This window comes from Sander vitreus, chromosome 21 (assembly GCF_031162955.1).
Source record: "Sander vitreus isolate 19-12246 chromosome 21, sanVit1, whole genome shotgun sequence".
NCBI lineage: Eukaryota > Metazoa > Chordata > Actinopteri > Perciformes > Percidae > Sander > Sander vitreus.
Window position 1 is genome coordinate 17,283,235 of NC_135875.1, and position 14,621 is coordinate 17,297,855.

General features: G+C 37.5%; 1 protein-coding gene across 1 annotated transcript; it reads left to right on the plus strand.

The window, feature by feature from the left end:
• The first annotated feature begins 4,689 nt into the window (after positions 1 to 4,689).
• foxl3 (forkhead box L3) lies at positions 4,690 to 12,189 on the plus strand. Its single transcript, XM_078279160.1, has 3 exons — positions 4,690 to 4,992; positions 6,314 to 6,482; positions 8,728 to 12,189. The coding sequence occupies exons 1-3, from the start codon at positions 4,706 to 4,708 to the stop codon at positions 9,199 to 9,201; spliced, it is 930 nt and encodes a 309-aa protein (XP_078135286.1). The 5' UTR covers positions 4,690 to 4,705; the 3' UTR covers positions 9,202 to 12,189.
• The last annotated feature ends 2,432 nt before the right edge of the window (positions 12,190 to 14,621 follow it).

A 14,621-nucleotide genomic window follows, 5' to 3' on the forward strand; every position in this document is an offset into this window, starting at 1 on the left:
AATTTTTAAGGAAAACGTTTTACACGGAAACATTGACAAAATGGGTCCATTTTTTTTATTTATTTTTTTATTCTTTTGAACCAGTGAAAGAATAAACAGTAATTATTTTTATTTTTTTAAACCAAACCGAAAAATAAAGCCATTTTTCTGTTTTTGTTGAACATACCAAAGTTAAGTAACGGACCAATTTTGTTTTGTTTTTCAGCTCATGGAAACTGGAGTTCATGCCATCCAACAATAATGGGAAATCAGGGATTTAATTAGCAAAAGTCATTTTCTTGTGAAAAATGCAGCACAATGACAACATGTTATTAGCTCTAATCGAAAGTCGTCTAATCATGCAATCGTCTATTGTCCAATCATGCACTTATCACCCTTTCACCCGTTTATGGCAAATTTGTCTCTTTCACTTAGTGTATCAGACCTCAAAAGTTACTGAAACATATAGGATTAGAACACTCAACCTTCTAGCTTCCCATCGTTCTCTTATTACCCTAAGCTATCTGACCTGAAATAAAAGTTAAGTATATGTAGTATATTATATATAGTATAGTATGTCAAAAAAAGTCATAGTATAGTATGTCGCAAAAAATGATAAAAAGTCATAGTATAGCATGTCAAAAAAAGGTCATAGTATAGTATGTCCAAAAAGTGATAAAAAAGTCAAAGTATAGTATGTCCAAAAAAGTGATAAAAAAATCATAGTATGGTATGTCCAAAAAAATCATAGTATAGTATGTCGAAAAAAATGAAAAAAGTCATAGTATAATATGTTGATAAAGGTGATAAAAAAGTCATAGTATAGAACATCGAAAAATGTCATAGTATAGTATGTCTAAAAAAGTCATAGTATAGTATATCAAAAAAAGTGTTAAACAAGTCATAGTATAATATGTCGTTAAAAGTGATAAAAAAGTCATAGTATAGTATGTCCAAAAAAGCCATAGTATAGAACATCGAAAAATGTCATAGTATAGTATGTCGAAAAAAGTGAGAAAAAAGTCATAGTATAGTATATCGAAAAAAGTGATAAAAAAGTCATAGTATAATATGTCGATGAAGGTGATAAAAAAAGTCATAGTATAATATGTCCAAAAAAGCCATAGTATAGAACATCGAAAAATGTCATAGTATAGTATGTCGAAAAAAACAAAAAAAGTCATAGTATAATATGTCGATAAAGGTGATAAAAAAAGTCATAGTATAATATGTCGAAAAAAGTGAAAAATGTCTGACTTTTATGATTTTTTCATATACATACTATACTATGACTTTTTCTTGGTTTTTCGACATGCATACTATGACTTTTAGATTTTTTTCGACATACTATACTATGAATATACGTTTTTTAAACATACTATACTATGATTTTTTTATGACTTTTTTCATCATACAATACTATGACTTTTTCCGACATAGTATAATATGACTTTTAAGATTTTTTCGACATACTATACTGTGACTCATTTTTGACTTTTTTTTGACGTACTATACTATGACTTTTTTAGACTTTTTTGAACATGCTATACTATGACTTTGTAAAGATTTTTTTCGACATACTATACTGACTTGTTCACTAGTTTTTTCGACATATTATACTATGACTTTTTATGACTTTTATTGACATTCTATACTGTGACTTTTTTATGATTTTTTTCAACATGTCAGTCCAGAGGTTGATCAAGGTGAAGTTTTTCCAGTCTGATAATTTTTTGTCACTGGTTCCTTCTGTAAACCAGCGTGGAAGATGGTCTGGTGGTTAAGGACACCGACTGGGGATGTTAAGAAGTGGGTTCAAACCCTGCCTCAGGTAAAGAGTGAACGTGATGTAATGCTCTAAAAACCAACAACTAAAAAGTTGCGATTCTAAAAAGCTCTATTCGGACTTGTGAATTTCGACATCATCTTTGGAGGAGGTAACAGAGAACACGTGAGTCCTGGTGGTTTAGCTAGCTAGATATCTTGATTTGTTGTCTGTTTAGTGCTTAGCAGGCTGTTCAGCTGACTCTGCAGGTGATAGAGGAACTGATCATGTGACCGTCACCTGCATATTACATACGTATTATACAGTAAAACTGCCTTGTTAAGACTTTTTATTGAATCATCTGCATTCTTTCATTTCAGAGCTTTTACCCTAATTAAAGTTTTATTTAAACCCTTTTCATTATTTTTTTTCAACATACTATACTATGGCTTTTTATGACTTTTATCGACATACTATACTATGACTTTTTTAATATTTTTTACTTTTTAAAATCTTAACGTACTATATTATGACTTTTTTATGACTTTTCTTAGAAATACTATACTATGACTTTATTATGGCTTTTTGTCCGACAAACTACGACATTTGCATACTATACTTTGTATTTTTATGACCTTATATATTTAACAAAATGTGCTTGAAAGTATCAAAAGTACTCAGTACAAGTAAAATGAACACTTTCAAAACACTCACACTATTTTAAAATTAGATCCGTGTTGTTTAAGCAGCATTTTGCTGTTGTACTTTTAAGTATCTCTATAGGCTACTGTTGTGCTGTATTTGAATCCAAACAAATACATCATATTTTATAAAGTCACCATATTTTGGTTATGTAAAATCTTAATTTGTAAAGTAAGTTATACCGTAGCTGTCAAATAATTCATTATCATAAATATATAAAAATAAATTACGTGGTACTCTGCATATTTTTCTAAATTGTAGTGCAGTGTCAAGTGCTGTGAAATATTACTACTCAAGTTCCTCAAATTTTTACTTAAATACAGTCAGACAAGAAGAAAAAAATCATTAGGACGGACACAAGACGACACAGAGACCGCTGATATCACTCCTTGCTTCAATGCTTCAAGATGCACTACATCTTTTTATAAAACCACTTAAAAAGTCTGGGCCTGCACCTAAAATGTAGTACAGCGTTGACCTTTCAGCTGCTTCATTAGTCTGTCAGAAATAAAGAGAGAATAGCTTTAATGTTTTCTGTGTAGACGGATGTAGCGCCTGTAGGCTCCTCCTGCACCAGCGGGGCCACACACAGAGGCCTGGCAGACCTCAGGCTGTTTTCCCGGCCTCTGTCGCCTCACGGGAGACCTCCAATTGCCCCGTTTAGATCTCTTCAAAATACACATCCCCCTGTTTCATAGACACGGAAACAATTTATAGCCATTATAGAGCATTATAGATAGCATCTACAAAACTTCCCGTTGTTGACTAAATGTCTGCCAGACACACACACACACACACACACACACACACACACACACACACACACACACACCAAAGAGTTAACAGTGAGAAAAAAGAACACAAAGATGCAAAGGATCTTGTTTGTTGGTTTGGGGATAGCTGTTTTAAGTACAGTTAGAGAGATTAGGCTATAAAAGAAGCAAAATAAAACATGAAGCCCAGCGGACCACCCAGAATCCTGCTGGAGGTGGGGGAGAGGAGCGATCTGTCCAGCACAATGACGACCAGGCTGCTACTGTGAGACTGCCTGGCCAAGCTTATTCCAGTCTGATCTCACGTCAGCGTCTGTTTACAGGTGTTGAGGAGTACAGATATATGTGAAAACAAAATTATATAAAGTCTTTAGTTGCTTCAGAAGGAGCTGCCTGAAATCTGAGGCTGAAGACTACAAGTTTGAAAAAAAATCTGAAGGTGTGGAGTTAGAAAGAAGTGAGCTTGGCAGGTCTCTGTAGCCCGCTCCACATCTCTGCTTGATGCTAGCGTCTCAAGGCTACAAGCATAATACACCTGCATCTCTAACAGAACTGTCTTTTGGTTGAAGTGCATTGTGGGTAATGTACATGTCAAGTTGGCAAGGAAGAGGAATGTGTGGAATAAAAAAGACAATATCTCTGACTCTGCTGCATCAGCCGTCGTGAGTACGACAAAGTTTTAGAAGTGCAATGCTAAATCTGTGGAGCCACTTTTAAAGAGTTGGTCTGATTTGGATCAGGATCTGGAGACTGACCAAAGACTCAATTCATTGCTCAACAAGGGCCAACAGCCCCCACAGCCCAGAGTTGTTGTGAACTGCTGAAAATACAGATATGAAAGGGAACAAAGTAACCTGTTCAGCCTGCCCAGCCCAACAGCTATATGTACATTGCCCAGGGCAATTTTGATGCAGTGAAGCCCACCGGCTGTTTCCTGTTTGCTGGATCTACACTTCAGAGGGGAAACATCCTCCTTCTTCTTCTTCTTCTTCTTCTTCTTCTTCTTCTTCTTCTTCTTCTTCTTCTTCTTCTTCTTCTTCTTCTTCTTCTTCTTCTTCTACTATATTTATCTAACAGCTGTACGTGTTGGTTGTCACTTTACGGAACAAGGTTTTCAATAGAAGAAGAAAAACATTGTCTGTTAAGATAAGATAATTAAGCATTGTCAGAAACTACACAGTTAAAGCATCTAAAATATTTGAATAAATGTCCTTTGCAATAATTTAACACTAAGACGTTTTGTCCTGATTGATTTCCTACTTTTTGTACGGTACATTTCACTTATTTCATTTAGGTAAACATTTAAATGCAGGGGTCATTAATGTAAGATTCAGATTTTCAATTGGCCCTGACTTGGACATCGTAAAACATGTGCAGTGCTGGTGACAAAATAAATAGAAGGCAAAGGTACAAATCAAAAACAAATGTAGATTTGTGAACGTGAAATGTGAAATGTGAAGTGAAAGGCATCAGAGAGGTGGTCCTGATGGTGGGGAGGGGACAGGGGGGCTGGAGGCAGCCGTCAGCAGCAGCACAGCTCAGACATGGGTGTCAGCTGCATGCTGAGCAGAGCAGCAGGACAGGGGGGTTGCTGCTGGGCTTTGGCAAGGAGAGTCCGAGGAGCCAAACACTTTGGATCACACATCCGACTCCTCAAAGTGTAGCTATGTTTGATAACTCCAACTACCCCTTCAACTGTTTTAACTACGATGGAGACGGATACCCTTCCTCCAGCACAGACGAAGATAAGAAAATGTGTAGACCCGCTTACAGGTATGGACCATTTTCATTTTGAATGTAATTTCATTTGTCAGTGTAACTTTGACAAAGCTGTGTTACATCACTTTGTCATATACATTTAGTAGGTTTTAAAACATCTGATATACAGTAATTATATTTTTCTTTCTATTTTCAAATGTGTTTTCCATTTGATTTGAGCTTCTTTTTTTTAACCAAGTAGCTTTTAAAATATAACTATCACACATATACTTTGCTTTTAGAGGAGAGGCATAATTAGATTGAAAGTGTACAGTTGAGTCTTATTTATACAGTAGTTTCATTTCTAGTAAATTGTATCATTTCCCTTTAGTGGTGCGCTGTAGATCTTCTGTTATTTTTGGATTTTCTGTTATTATCCAGTTAATTTTTTCATTCATTTTCATGATTATTTCATAGACTTTTGTCAGAGTTATACAACAATATAAATGTAAATGTGTTTTTTATACAGCAGCCTAGTTTCTTGTGACTGCATGCATCTGTTCCAATAGAATTAAAGATAATATTCAAAACCTTCCATTCCATCCTCACTAAGTTAACCACGATGTTATGTTTGGTTTCTTTTGTCCTGGGATAACTTCTGTAATGATTTGACACTGTAAATAAAATGGAATTGAATTTAACAGCTTCAAAAAAACATACCTAACATTATTTCATTACTAATTAATGAGATTGTTTTAGAATTGCTCGTAATGATGAACTGATGAAATGTTTTAAAATGTGGGCGTTACTTGCCAGCTTTAAAACATTTTTTACATGCTCGATATCTGTGATTGGTGTTCTGCTGTTCTGTTTGTGCAGAACTACCTCTAACAAAACCAAAACAAGCCCATTTATATTTCTATTATTGGAGTCTTATAACAATTTGTTTATACTGAACATTGTAGGTGTTTATAATAGCAGTGCAGTATGGTTATTCTTCATTTTTAGAGTGTGTCACCTTCAAATCAAATCAACTTTATTTATATATATCTTTACGCACAACACGGTTGATCCAACGTGCTTCACAGAACATACAAAGGAAAACAAAACTAAGTAAACAATCCCAATAAAAGAGAAGAACCTTAAGTCACATTAAGTCCAGTTTGTGGCAAAAAGGGAAGGGATACCACTTTTATATATATGGGGCTTTGATAAGAAGAAAAGAAAAACATATTCAAGGGAAATAATTGGTAGATTGGCAATTATTACCATTTTTACACATGAATGTCAACAAAATACAAACGTCAAGAGCCTGCCTGATGTGTTGGCTGATGAAAGTGTGTGTGTGTGTGTGTGTGTGTGTGTGTGTGTGTGTGTGTGTGTGTCCGTATGTCAGCTACATAGCTCTGATAGCCATGGCCATCCAGCAGAGCCCCGAGCAGCGGGTCACTCTGTCGGGCATCTACGAGTTCATCATGAAGAGATTTCCTTACTACCGCTCCAACCAGAGAGCCTGGCAGAACTCCATCAGACACAACCTGTCTCTCAACAGCTGCTTCATCAAGGTAGGGGACACTGGGAAATGTCATTTCACTTCATTTATTATACAGGAAAGTTAAAAGTAACATTAAGTTACAATATAAACGGGCCTGACTCAGTTTGGTTTCCAGCAGGTTCCTGTTCTGCAGAAACATAGAACAGTGAACATAGTTACGGCACATGAGGACAGAAACATTTGTACAGGACATTAGCATGGGCTAGACAGATACAGACAACTAAAAACAACAATACAGACAGTGCAAACAAGACTTGGACAATACATGAACAATCAGTGTGTGCAAGTGTAACTGTTGAGGAGGAACAGTTTGTATGTCTTTTTGAAATATGTAATGGATGGTAGGTAGTGTTCTGATGTGATGGCGAATGTCATTCCAAATTTTGGTGTATGTATGAAAAAAGGATTTCTGACCACAGTTGTTTTTGTATGGGGCGGGGGGACTGGAATGAATGCCTGTGAGACTGACCTAGTGAGGCGTACTGGTCTCAAATTGTGTGTCGGGAGAAGTGCAGCAAGTGTTGGTGAAGTGCTATTTTGAATCTGAAAATAAAATGCAATAGCGTGGCTTGGTAGTTCTAAGTCAGAGCGTTTGGGCGTGCGAGTGCAATGCAATGATGAGACCAATGATCTCATCTTAACAAGATATTAAAGTGTTTTGTGCCTGTAAGAGGGAAATTGACTTAAGGAATCAATTTTACATGAGGATGTTTTTTTAAATTATTTCCCTTTTTTAAAATCTTTTTACCTTTTTATCTAGTAGAGAAATAGTAGATTGTTGTAGTGTAGTGTTCTTTTTCCTTTCCCTATTTCTTTTTATTATTATTAATAATAATAACTTTTTTTATTATTAATAATAATAATAATAATAATAATAATAAGAAGAAGAAGAAGAAGAAGAAGAAGAAGAAGAAGAAGAAGAAGAAGAAGAAGAAGAAGAAATTCAATTCAGTTTATTTATGAAAGGGGACAGCGCAAATTAATAAAATGCATGATTTTACATGGGTTAAAAATGCCAGAATTAGCCAAAAGGCTATTTTTCATCTGTAGTCCCATGCCCTCGATGTCAAAAAAGGCTTTTTAAAATACAAAGAGACAAAAAGAAAGACAACACAAGCAAAACTAAACTTGGCACAAAACAGCACAGAAGCAGAAAAATTAGCAACAAAACAAAGCACAACGCAGAACTTGGCTCAAGACAATTCAATTTTATTTATAGTATCAAATCATAACAGGAGTTATCTCAAGACACTTTACAGATAGAGTAGGTCTAGACCACACTCTATAATTTACAAAGACCCAACAATTCCAGTAATTCCCCCAAGAGCAAGCATTAGCAGTGGCTAATGCGACAGTGGCGAGGAAAAACTCCTTTTTAGGAAGAAACCTCGGACAGACCCAGGCTCTTGGTAGGCGGTGTCTGACGGTGCCGGTTGGGGGTGTGCTGAACAGTGGCAATAATAGTCACAAAGATAATGGAACAGTGACTAAAAATGGTAGTCGTAGTAGTTCATGTCATAACAGGGCACTGAAGGGCGTTACAGGATGTAGCGTGGCACAGCACAGCATGGGTGGGCGTAGCAAGACGCAGACACTTGGCAGGACGCAGCCAGACACTGCAGAGCATCGCCGGACACTGCAGGACATTGCAGAGCGTTGGACCACACTGACAGCTCCAACCAAGATCCTGGTGCCACCCTAATCCAAGGGAATATTCTGGGCGGGAAAAGAAACATAAGGACTCCGGGGAGTAAACTCCTCAGAGCTAGGTTAGTAACAAGCATTTCAGGGGCAAGGATGCACACAAATGGAAACAGATGGAAAGAGAGAGGAGAGAGCAGCTCGGTTTGTCACAGGAAGGAAGGAACTTCCCCCGTAGTCTAGAACTATACTAGCATAACTAGCATAACTAAGAGAGACAGGTTAAGGAGAGGTGCCTGATCAGGCTAGAACTCTCCCCAACCGGATTGGACTGTACTGGCCTGCCTCCCTCTACTCTACTTTATTTGCTCCCTAACTATAAGCTTTATCAAAGAGGAGTGTTTTCAGTTTATTCTTAAATATGGTGATGGTGTCTGCCCCCCGAACCCAGACTTGGAGCAGAACACAGCACAGAAGCAAAAAGATGAACAACAAAGCAAAACAACAGAGCCTAGGGTCCAACGATTAGACCAGACACAGCTAAATCTTTTTTTTTATTTTTTTTTTTTATGACATTTTTAATCATTATTAAGTGTTTTTGATGTTTCCCACAGGTTCCTCGGACAGAGGGCAACGAGAAGGGAAAAGGAAACTACTGGACTTTTGCCACCGGCTGTGAATCCATGCTCGACCTTTTTGAAAACGGCAATTTTCGACGTCGCCGGCGCAGGAGGAACATGAAAATCGGCTTACGTGATTCAGGAGAAACCCCTTTCCACCCTTTGGAGAGCCACAGCAATCAGCACGTACCCTCAGCTCGGCACCCGGAACCCGACTCCACCCTCTGCCCTTTGAACCCTGACAGGCCGAGGCCGGGCCCCCGGCAAAACCACCTCATTCCTAACCCCACCCAGCAGGGCAAACCAGAGTCAGAGATCAAGTTTAGTATTGACTACATCCTATCCACTCCAGATCCACCCCTGCCTGGGTTCAGATCCTCTCACGGCCCCATTCACATAGGGCCCACAGGGCCTCCCATACATGTCCTGGAGCCACAACATCTGAACCTGCACTTCTGGACTCTGTAAGAAAAGAGGAAAGCAAAGACTGAATTCATTCAGTCTAATTTATTATTGTCTGTGTCCAAAACTGGGAAGTACTGTAAGGACACGCAAAGACAGAAGAAAGAACTCCGCAAGAGGAATTTTACTGACTTGAAAAGAATGAAAATGTAAATGAGGAACAAAGTATAGAGGTACAGTATTGTGTGATGGTCTAGGACGGAATAAAGTCAAAAGAAAGCATCATGCTGACTAAGAACTGATCCAAAAGATAAAATGGGAAGAATACAGTAAAGCGTTCATATTCTCACTATACTGTATGTGCAGTGCTGACATAGACTAGGTTCTCTATATGTATATACACGGGAGCTGTGAGCACACGTATGACGTGTTTAAAAATGCTTCCGAAACCTGATCAGGCAAAACAAGAGTCACTGGATTATCATCAGATCAGAACTTGAGATGGTTTTTCTTCATAAAAGAAGAATTTATTCAGATGGTTTTCCCTGTTATTCTTTTGGCCGCCTGTTAAACCTAAATATGATCTATGTAATTTCTCAGATTATTGACTGATGAATGGCAGATTTAGTCATTTTATTTCTCCTACCTTATTTTAGTGAATGTCAAGACAAATGAGTTCAGCAGCACAAAGATCCCCTTCTGAACAGAGACAACTATTTCAGTCTGATAAAAACAAAACAAAACAAAAAGTCCCTCGTTAAATATGTAATTCTAAAAATACTCATTGAGAAATCCATCCATTTTGAATGTGCTGATATATTTGTGTCCTATTTCACCGAAAAGTCAATTCACCAGTGTTCGTATGTCTGCTGTCCACATTAGAAATATGAATACATACTGGACCATGATTGGCTTCCGAACCACTTATGATGTCACAAAGTCATTCTTGTACATTCACATCCTCTTTCCTCCTCCAGCAGATTAATACAATAGTGAAGACAACTTTCCAGTGGCAAACTTCACACATACGCCATTCTGCACAGTGATGCTCAGACGTCCACGTAAAGCAGGAATAAAGAAAATCACATTTCTCATTTTCTGAAAATTAGAAACAATTTCAACAGAAAAAAAGCAAATTATTTGCCTTGTTTTACAAAGTAGCTTGACATCCTTGTCGTTTTTTCCGAAATTCTAAGTGTAATAGATTTATTATCAAACCACACGCGGTAGGAGCAACAATCATCAAAATGTGTTTATGAGGTTTTCACGTGACGCCTGCATGCCTTTTCTTTTTCTGCAAATGTTTTCTAACAAAGTTGACAACAGACCTTGTTGACATGTCACACTAGGAAAAGCATGAAATCAATGATGGCTGAATTCCATTCAGCTGCTTCAGTTTCAGGGTCCTGTTCATCCCAACTCCATAGAACATACTTACTCTACATACTATACAGTACTGCATATACTACATCAAATTATACAGTTTTAGCAGTTAATGTGCTAAAAAAATCCATACTTTACAATTTAGTACTACAAGGAAATGGTACAAGATGTGCAATGTTGTCATTCATTCAGTCAAACTGTGACTCCATGCTACATACTAACACTAAGCCGGTCAGTATGCACACTGAAAAAAACCCACACACGATCATGAGTATGCTGTTGATGTAGTTCTCCCACAATGCAATGCACACACAAAAATGGACGAGCTGCTCACAGCAGAAAGAAATTCAAACTAGATGTAGATGATGGTGATATCGCCCCAGTTCATCAGAAAACAAAAAAACTTGACTCTATGTTTAATTGAGAATGTATTTATTAATTGAGTATGCTGACTGCATTAAAACAGCATACTATAACACATAGTATATAGTATACATTAGATTGTAGCATGTAATTGCTACAAAGTCAATGTTTTTTTCTCAGGTGTAACACCAGCACTCACAATTCATTTTTTTCCAGCTGCTCCATGTCCTTTGTGCATTGCATTGCAATAGTGTACATTAACAGTAAAATAAAATCATATTTAGCATGCATACTGTCTAGTTCAAGTATATTTGTCAGTTTTCCAATGTGAACACACAAGCAAACAAAATCTTAGAATGTATGGAGTATGGATTTGGGCCCAGCTGTTACTGCCATGGCTTAGTGGGACATTTGAATAGAACAGAGCCATGTTAATGCAATGCTTTTGCTACTATGACATGTCTGCTGTAAAAAATAAAATGGTGTTATTCTAAATGATCTCAGTCGTTTCAGACCCACCTTCTGCAAACATTTTGCTAATTTTCCCATTGACCTTTTGAAAATCCTGATTGACTGACACTTAAATTCTAATCCAGTCACTCCTTATTATAACAAATCATATTCACACGCTTTAAAAGAGGCTTAACGAAACAGAGGTCTGGCTAACATTTCCTTGCCTGTACAAGGGAGATCAATCATGGCGTGTTCCTGTGCCGTCGAAGGGACATTTTTCAATTTAACCTTTATATTATGTCTTGACTACATCAGAGGAGGGTTTCAATGCACTTAACATGAGTGGCATTTAATATAGCATAACACTTGCAAGGTGAGGCCGAGATGTGACCCTATTTAAATATAGAGGCCCCTGCCTAGAACAGCAGTACCTCCCCCAACAAACACACGCAAACCCTTTGACGCAATTATAATTAAACACACCTTTTGCCTCCTTTGCAAATGCCCCTCATCGATCTGTGGGTTTTTAACATTCATATGTGAACTGCCCCCCAGCAAACGTCTGCAACGGCACAAACGTTTATGGATCAGCAAGTTTCCATTAACAAAGTTGTTGATGTTGAATAGCGGGGGCTGCTGCTGCCGTAATGCCGTGGATATATTTGGGTAAATTAACTTAGCATAAAGTGCTCCGAGGCTACGGGGGTCCTTTAAGGCAGCTAAAGAGAAAGCAAAGCACCAGTCAGGCCCGAAAAGTCAATGCACATATTACGTTGTCGGTGAATATGTGAGACTGTAGCTACTGGCGCAGTGTCCCAATGAATGGCCTCCATTAAAATAACGCTTCTAAATTCATCCATTTGGTTTCATTCCTAGTTAATGCTTCATACATCTTGTTTATAATTACGTTCACTGTGAAATTTCTCGTTTATAGGAGTGTGGAAATGTGTTTTGTTTGAGAATTTATAAAACATGAGCAGCTCAGGGCGAGAAACAGCAACATCGCAGGTGGAGGAAATTGAGAAACCATTGATCTGCAACGTTAATATAAAGTAAATTATAAACACAAATAGGTGATTTAATCTTGAGCGCTTGTTTAGGATTTTGCTGAGGCTCTGGTGAGGATTATGGCGATGAAGATGAATGTTAGTGTGTCGTTTTCTTCCTCTGTGGTTGGAGGAGTATATGAATGATCCACATTGGAAAGACAGTATGAGCTACCAGCTAATGATGATCAGTGAAACAGCCTGAGGCCTTTGACATTCACACATCTGCAGGTATACAGCCAGTATGTACTTTAAGGCTGGAATATGCTATTATCTTTTTTTAAATGGCTTCAAGTGTTGGTCAGTAATGAGAAAAAATCACCACGGCATGTCAATCAATGGCAGTTGGGAGACGTGTTTACATTTGGCCTGTTAGAGGGATGTCCCTGCAAGGAATACCACAAGGGGTTTCTCCACAAAGAAAATGGAAAATAGGTTTTTAATAAAGGAAAGGGCTTGACATTCAAATGAAAATATAACTCAGAAATCTGCCAGATATCTGTGTTCTTATTGAACACTTCACCTGTGGTAAAGTTTCAGGAAAGGTTCTTATTAAACACAGTCTATTGGTTCTCACACCAGAGGGCCACGATTTGACCCTTGACCCACTGTCTGATATCAGCTGCAGCCAAATACTAGACAACTAACAGTAACACCTTACAATACATATATCAATACAACAGGCTCAAGCACTGCCATATTGAATCTGACAAAGTCCTAAAAAAAGCTCTGAAGCTTAGAAATGCCAGTGGTGGAAGAAGTACTGAGATATTTTACTTTAAAAGTAGCAATACCACAGACAAGTAAGGGTGCTGCATTCAAGTAGTCAAGTAGTAGTATAAGTATTAGCATCAAAATATAACTTAACAAAAGTGAAAGTACTCATGCAGAATGGTGCATTTCAAAATAATGTACAAATATATATTTGTTGATTGCATTAATGTGTACATTAGGTAAAGCTGAGCTTTTAAATTCTGTATTTACTGCTGGGTAGCTTGTGGATTTACCATAGTAATAATAATACATCATAATTATATTTCTATATAATTAATCTGAACCTGCAAAGAAAAGAAAGTACTAAGTTAAGTTAGACAATAAATGTAATGGAGCACGACAAGTACAATATTTGCGTCTGAATTGTAGTGAAGTAGACGTATAAAATAACAGAACATGGGAATACTCAAGTAAAGTCACAGTTAAACTGTACTTAAGTAAATGTATTTATTGATTTTCCACCACTGAAAAATGATACTAGATATGCAGTAGATAGGGCTAGGGGAAAAAACAGAATTCCCTTAAAGTAGATCAAATATAATGTATCAACTATCTAATAAAAGCCATACAATTCTCTAGTAACTTATATTGACAAAATGTTATACCTATACTCTATATGGTAAATAAATAGTAATCTAAAAGTAGTCAGAATACATGGGCAACTTTGTGTATTCCCTCACATTACAACAGTATTTACAATGTTGATGTTAAGTGATAAATGTCAGTTGTACAATAATGGATTATGCTTTGATCATGCTTGTTGATGCTCATGGTTGATATACGACCGAGTTCTGTGTTGCAAAGCAGACCCATTGCACTGTGTTAGCATTACATGCAATGCAACTACAATGCACCACAGCTCTGGCCAGCATTTCCCTCTCACTGGGTACGTTTGGTAGATGTTGTAATTTGGCATTGTTGTTGGGATTCCTTTTTTTTTTATTTTGGGGGGGGCTGCTTTATGGCGGATGCTGCTGTCTGTTGTCAGTTTCATTGATGGTTTATTTTCTAATCATCCCAGATCCTTCTCCACTCAATGTAACCTCTGATCAGGCTCCGTAGTCGAACCACCAGGGTGCGCCAACTAACTGCGTGTGGAGGGTCGCAGTGACAAACACCAGGGTGGGGTTTCAATCTCGGGAGTAGAAGCATGAGAAAAAGTGGATCCTCTATATTTCTGCTCTTTGTAGAACAGATTCTTGCGAGTCCAACAGCTCCACACGCTCAGGCCTCTGCAACAGATGTAATGATATTAGGTTTAAGGTGATGCTTGCCCATAGACTGTTAATATTAATATAGTATATACAGTCTATGTGCTTGCCATAATGTGAAATAAATTCAGCAGTGTTGCATTTAGATTTAGTTTGTCCTTTTGTTACGGTTTCATAATCAACACATACAGTAATAGCAGCAGTAATAGTAATAGTTACAGTTAGCGCGCGCGCGCGCGCGCGCGCGCGCACACAC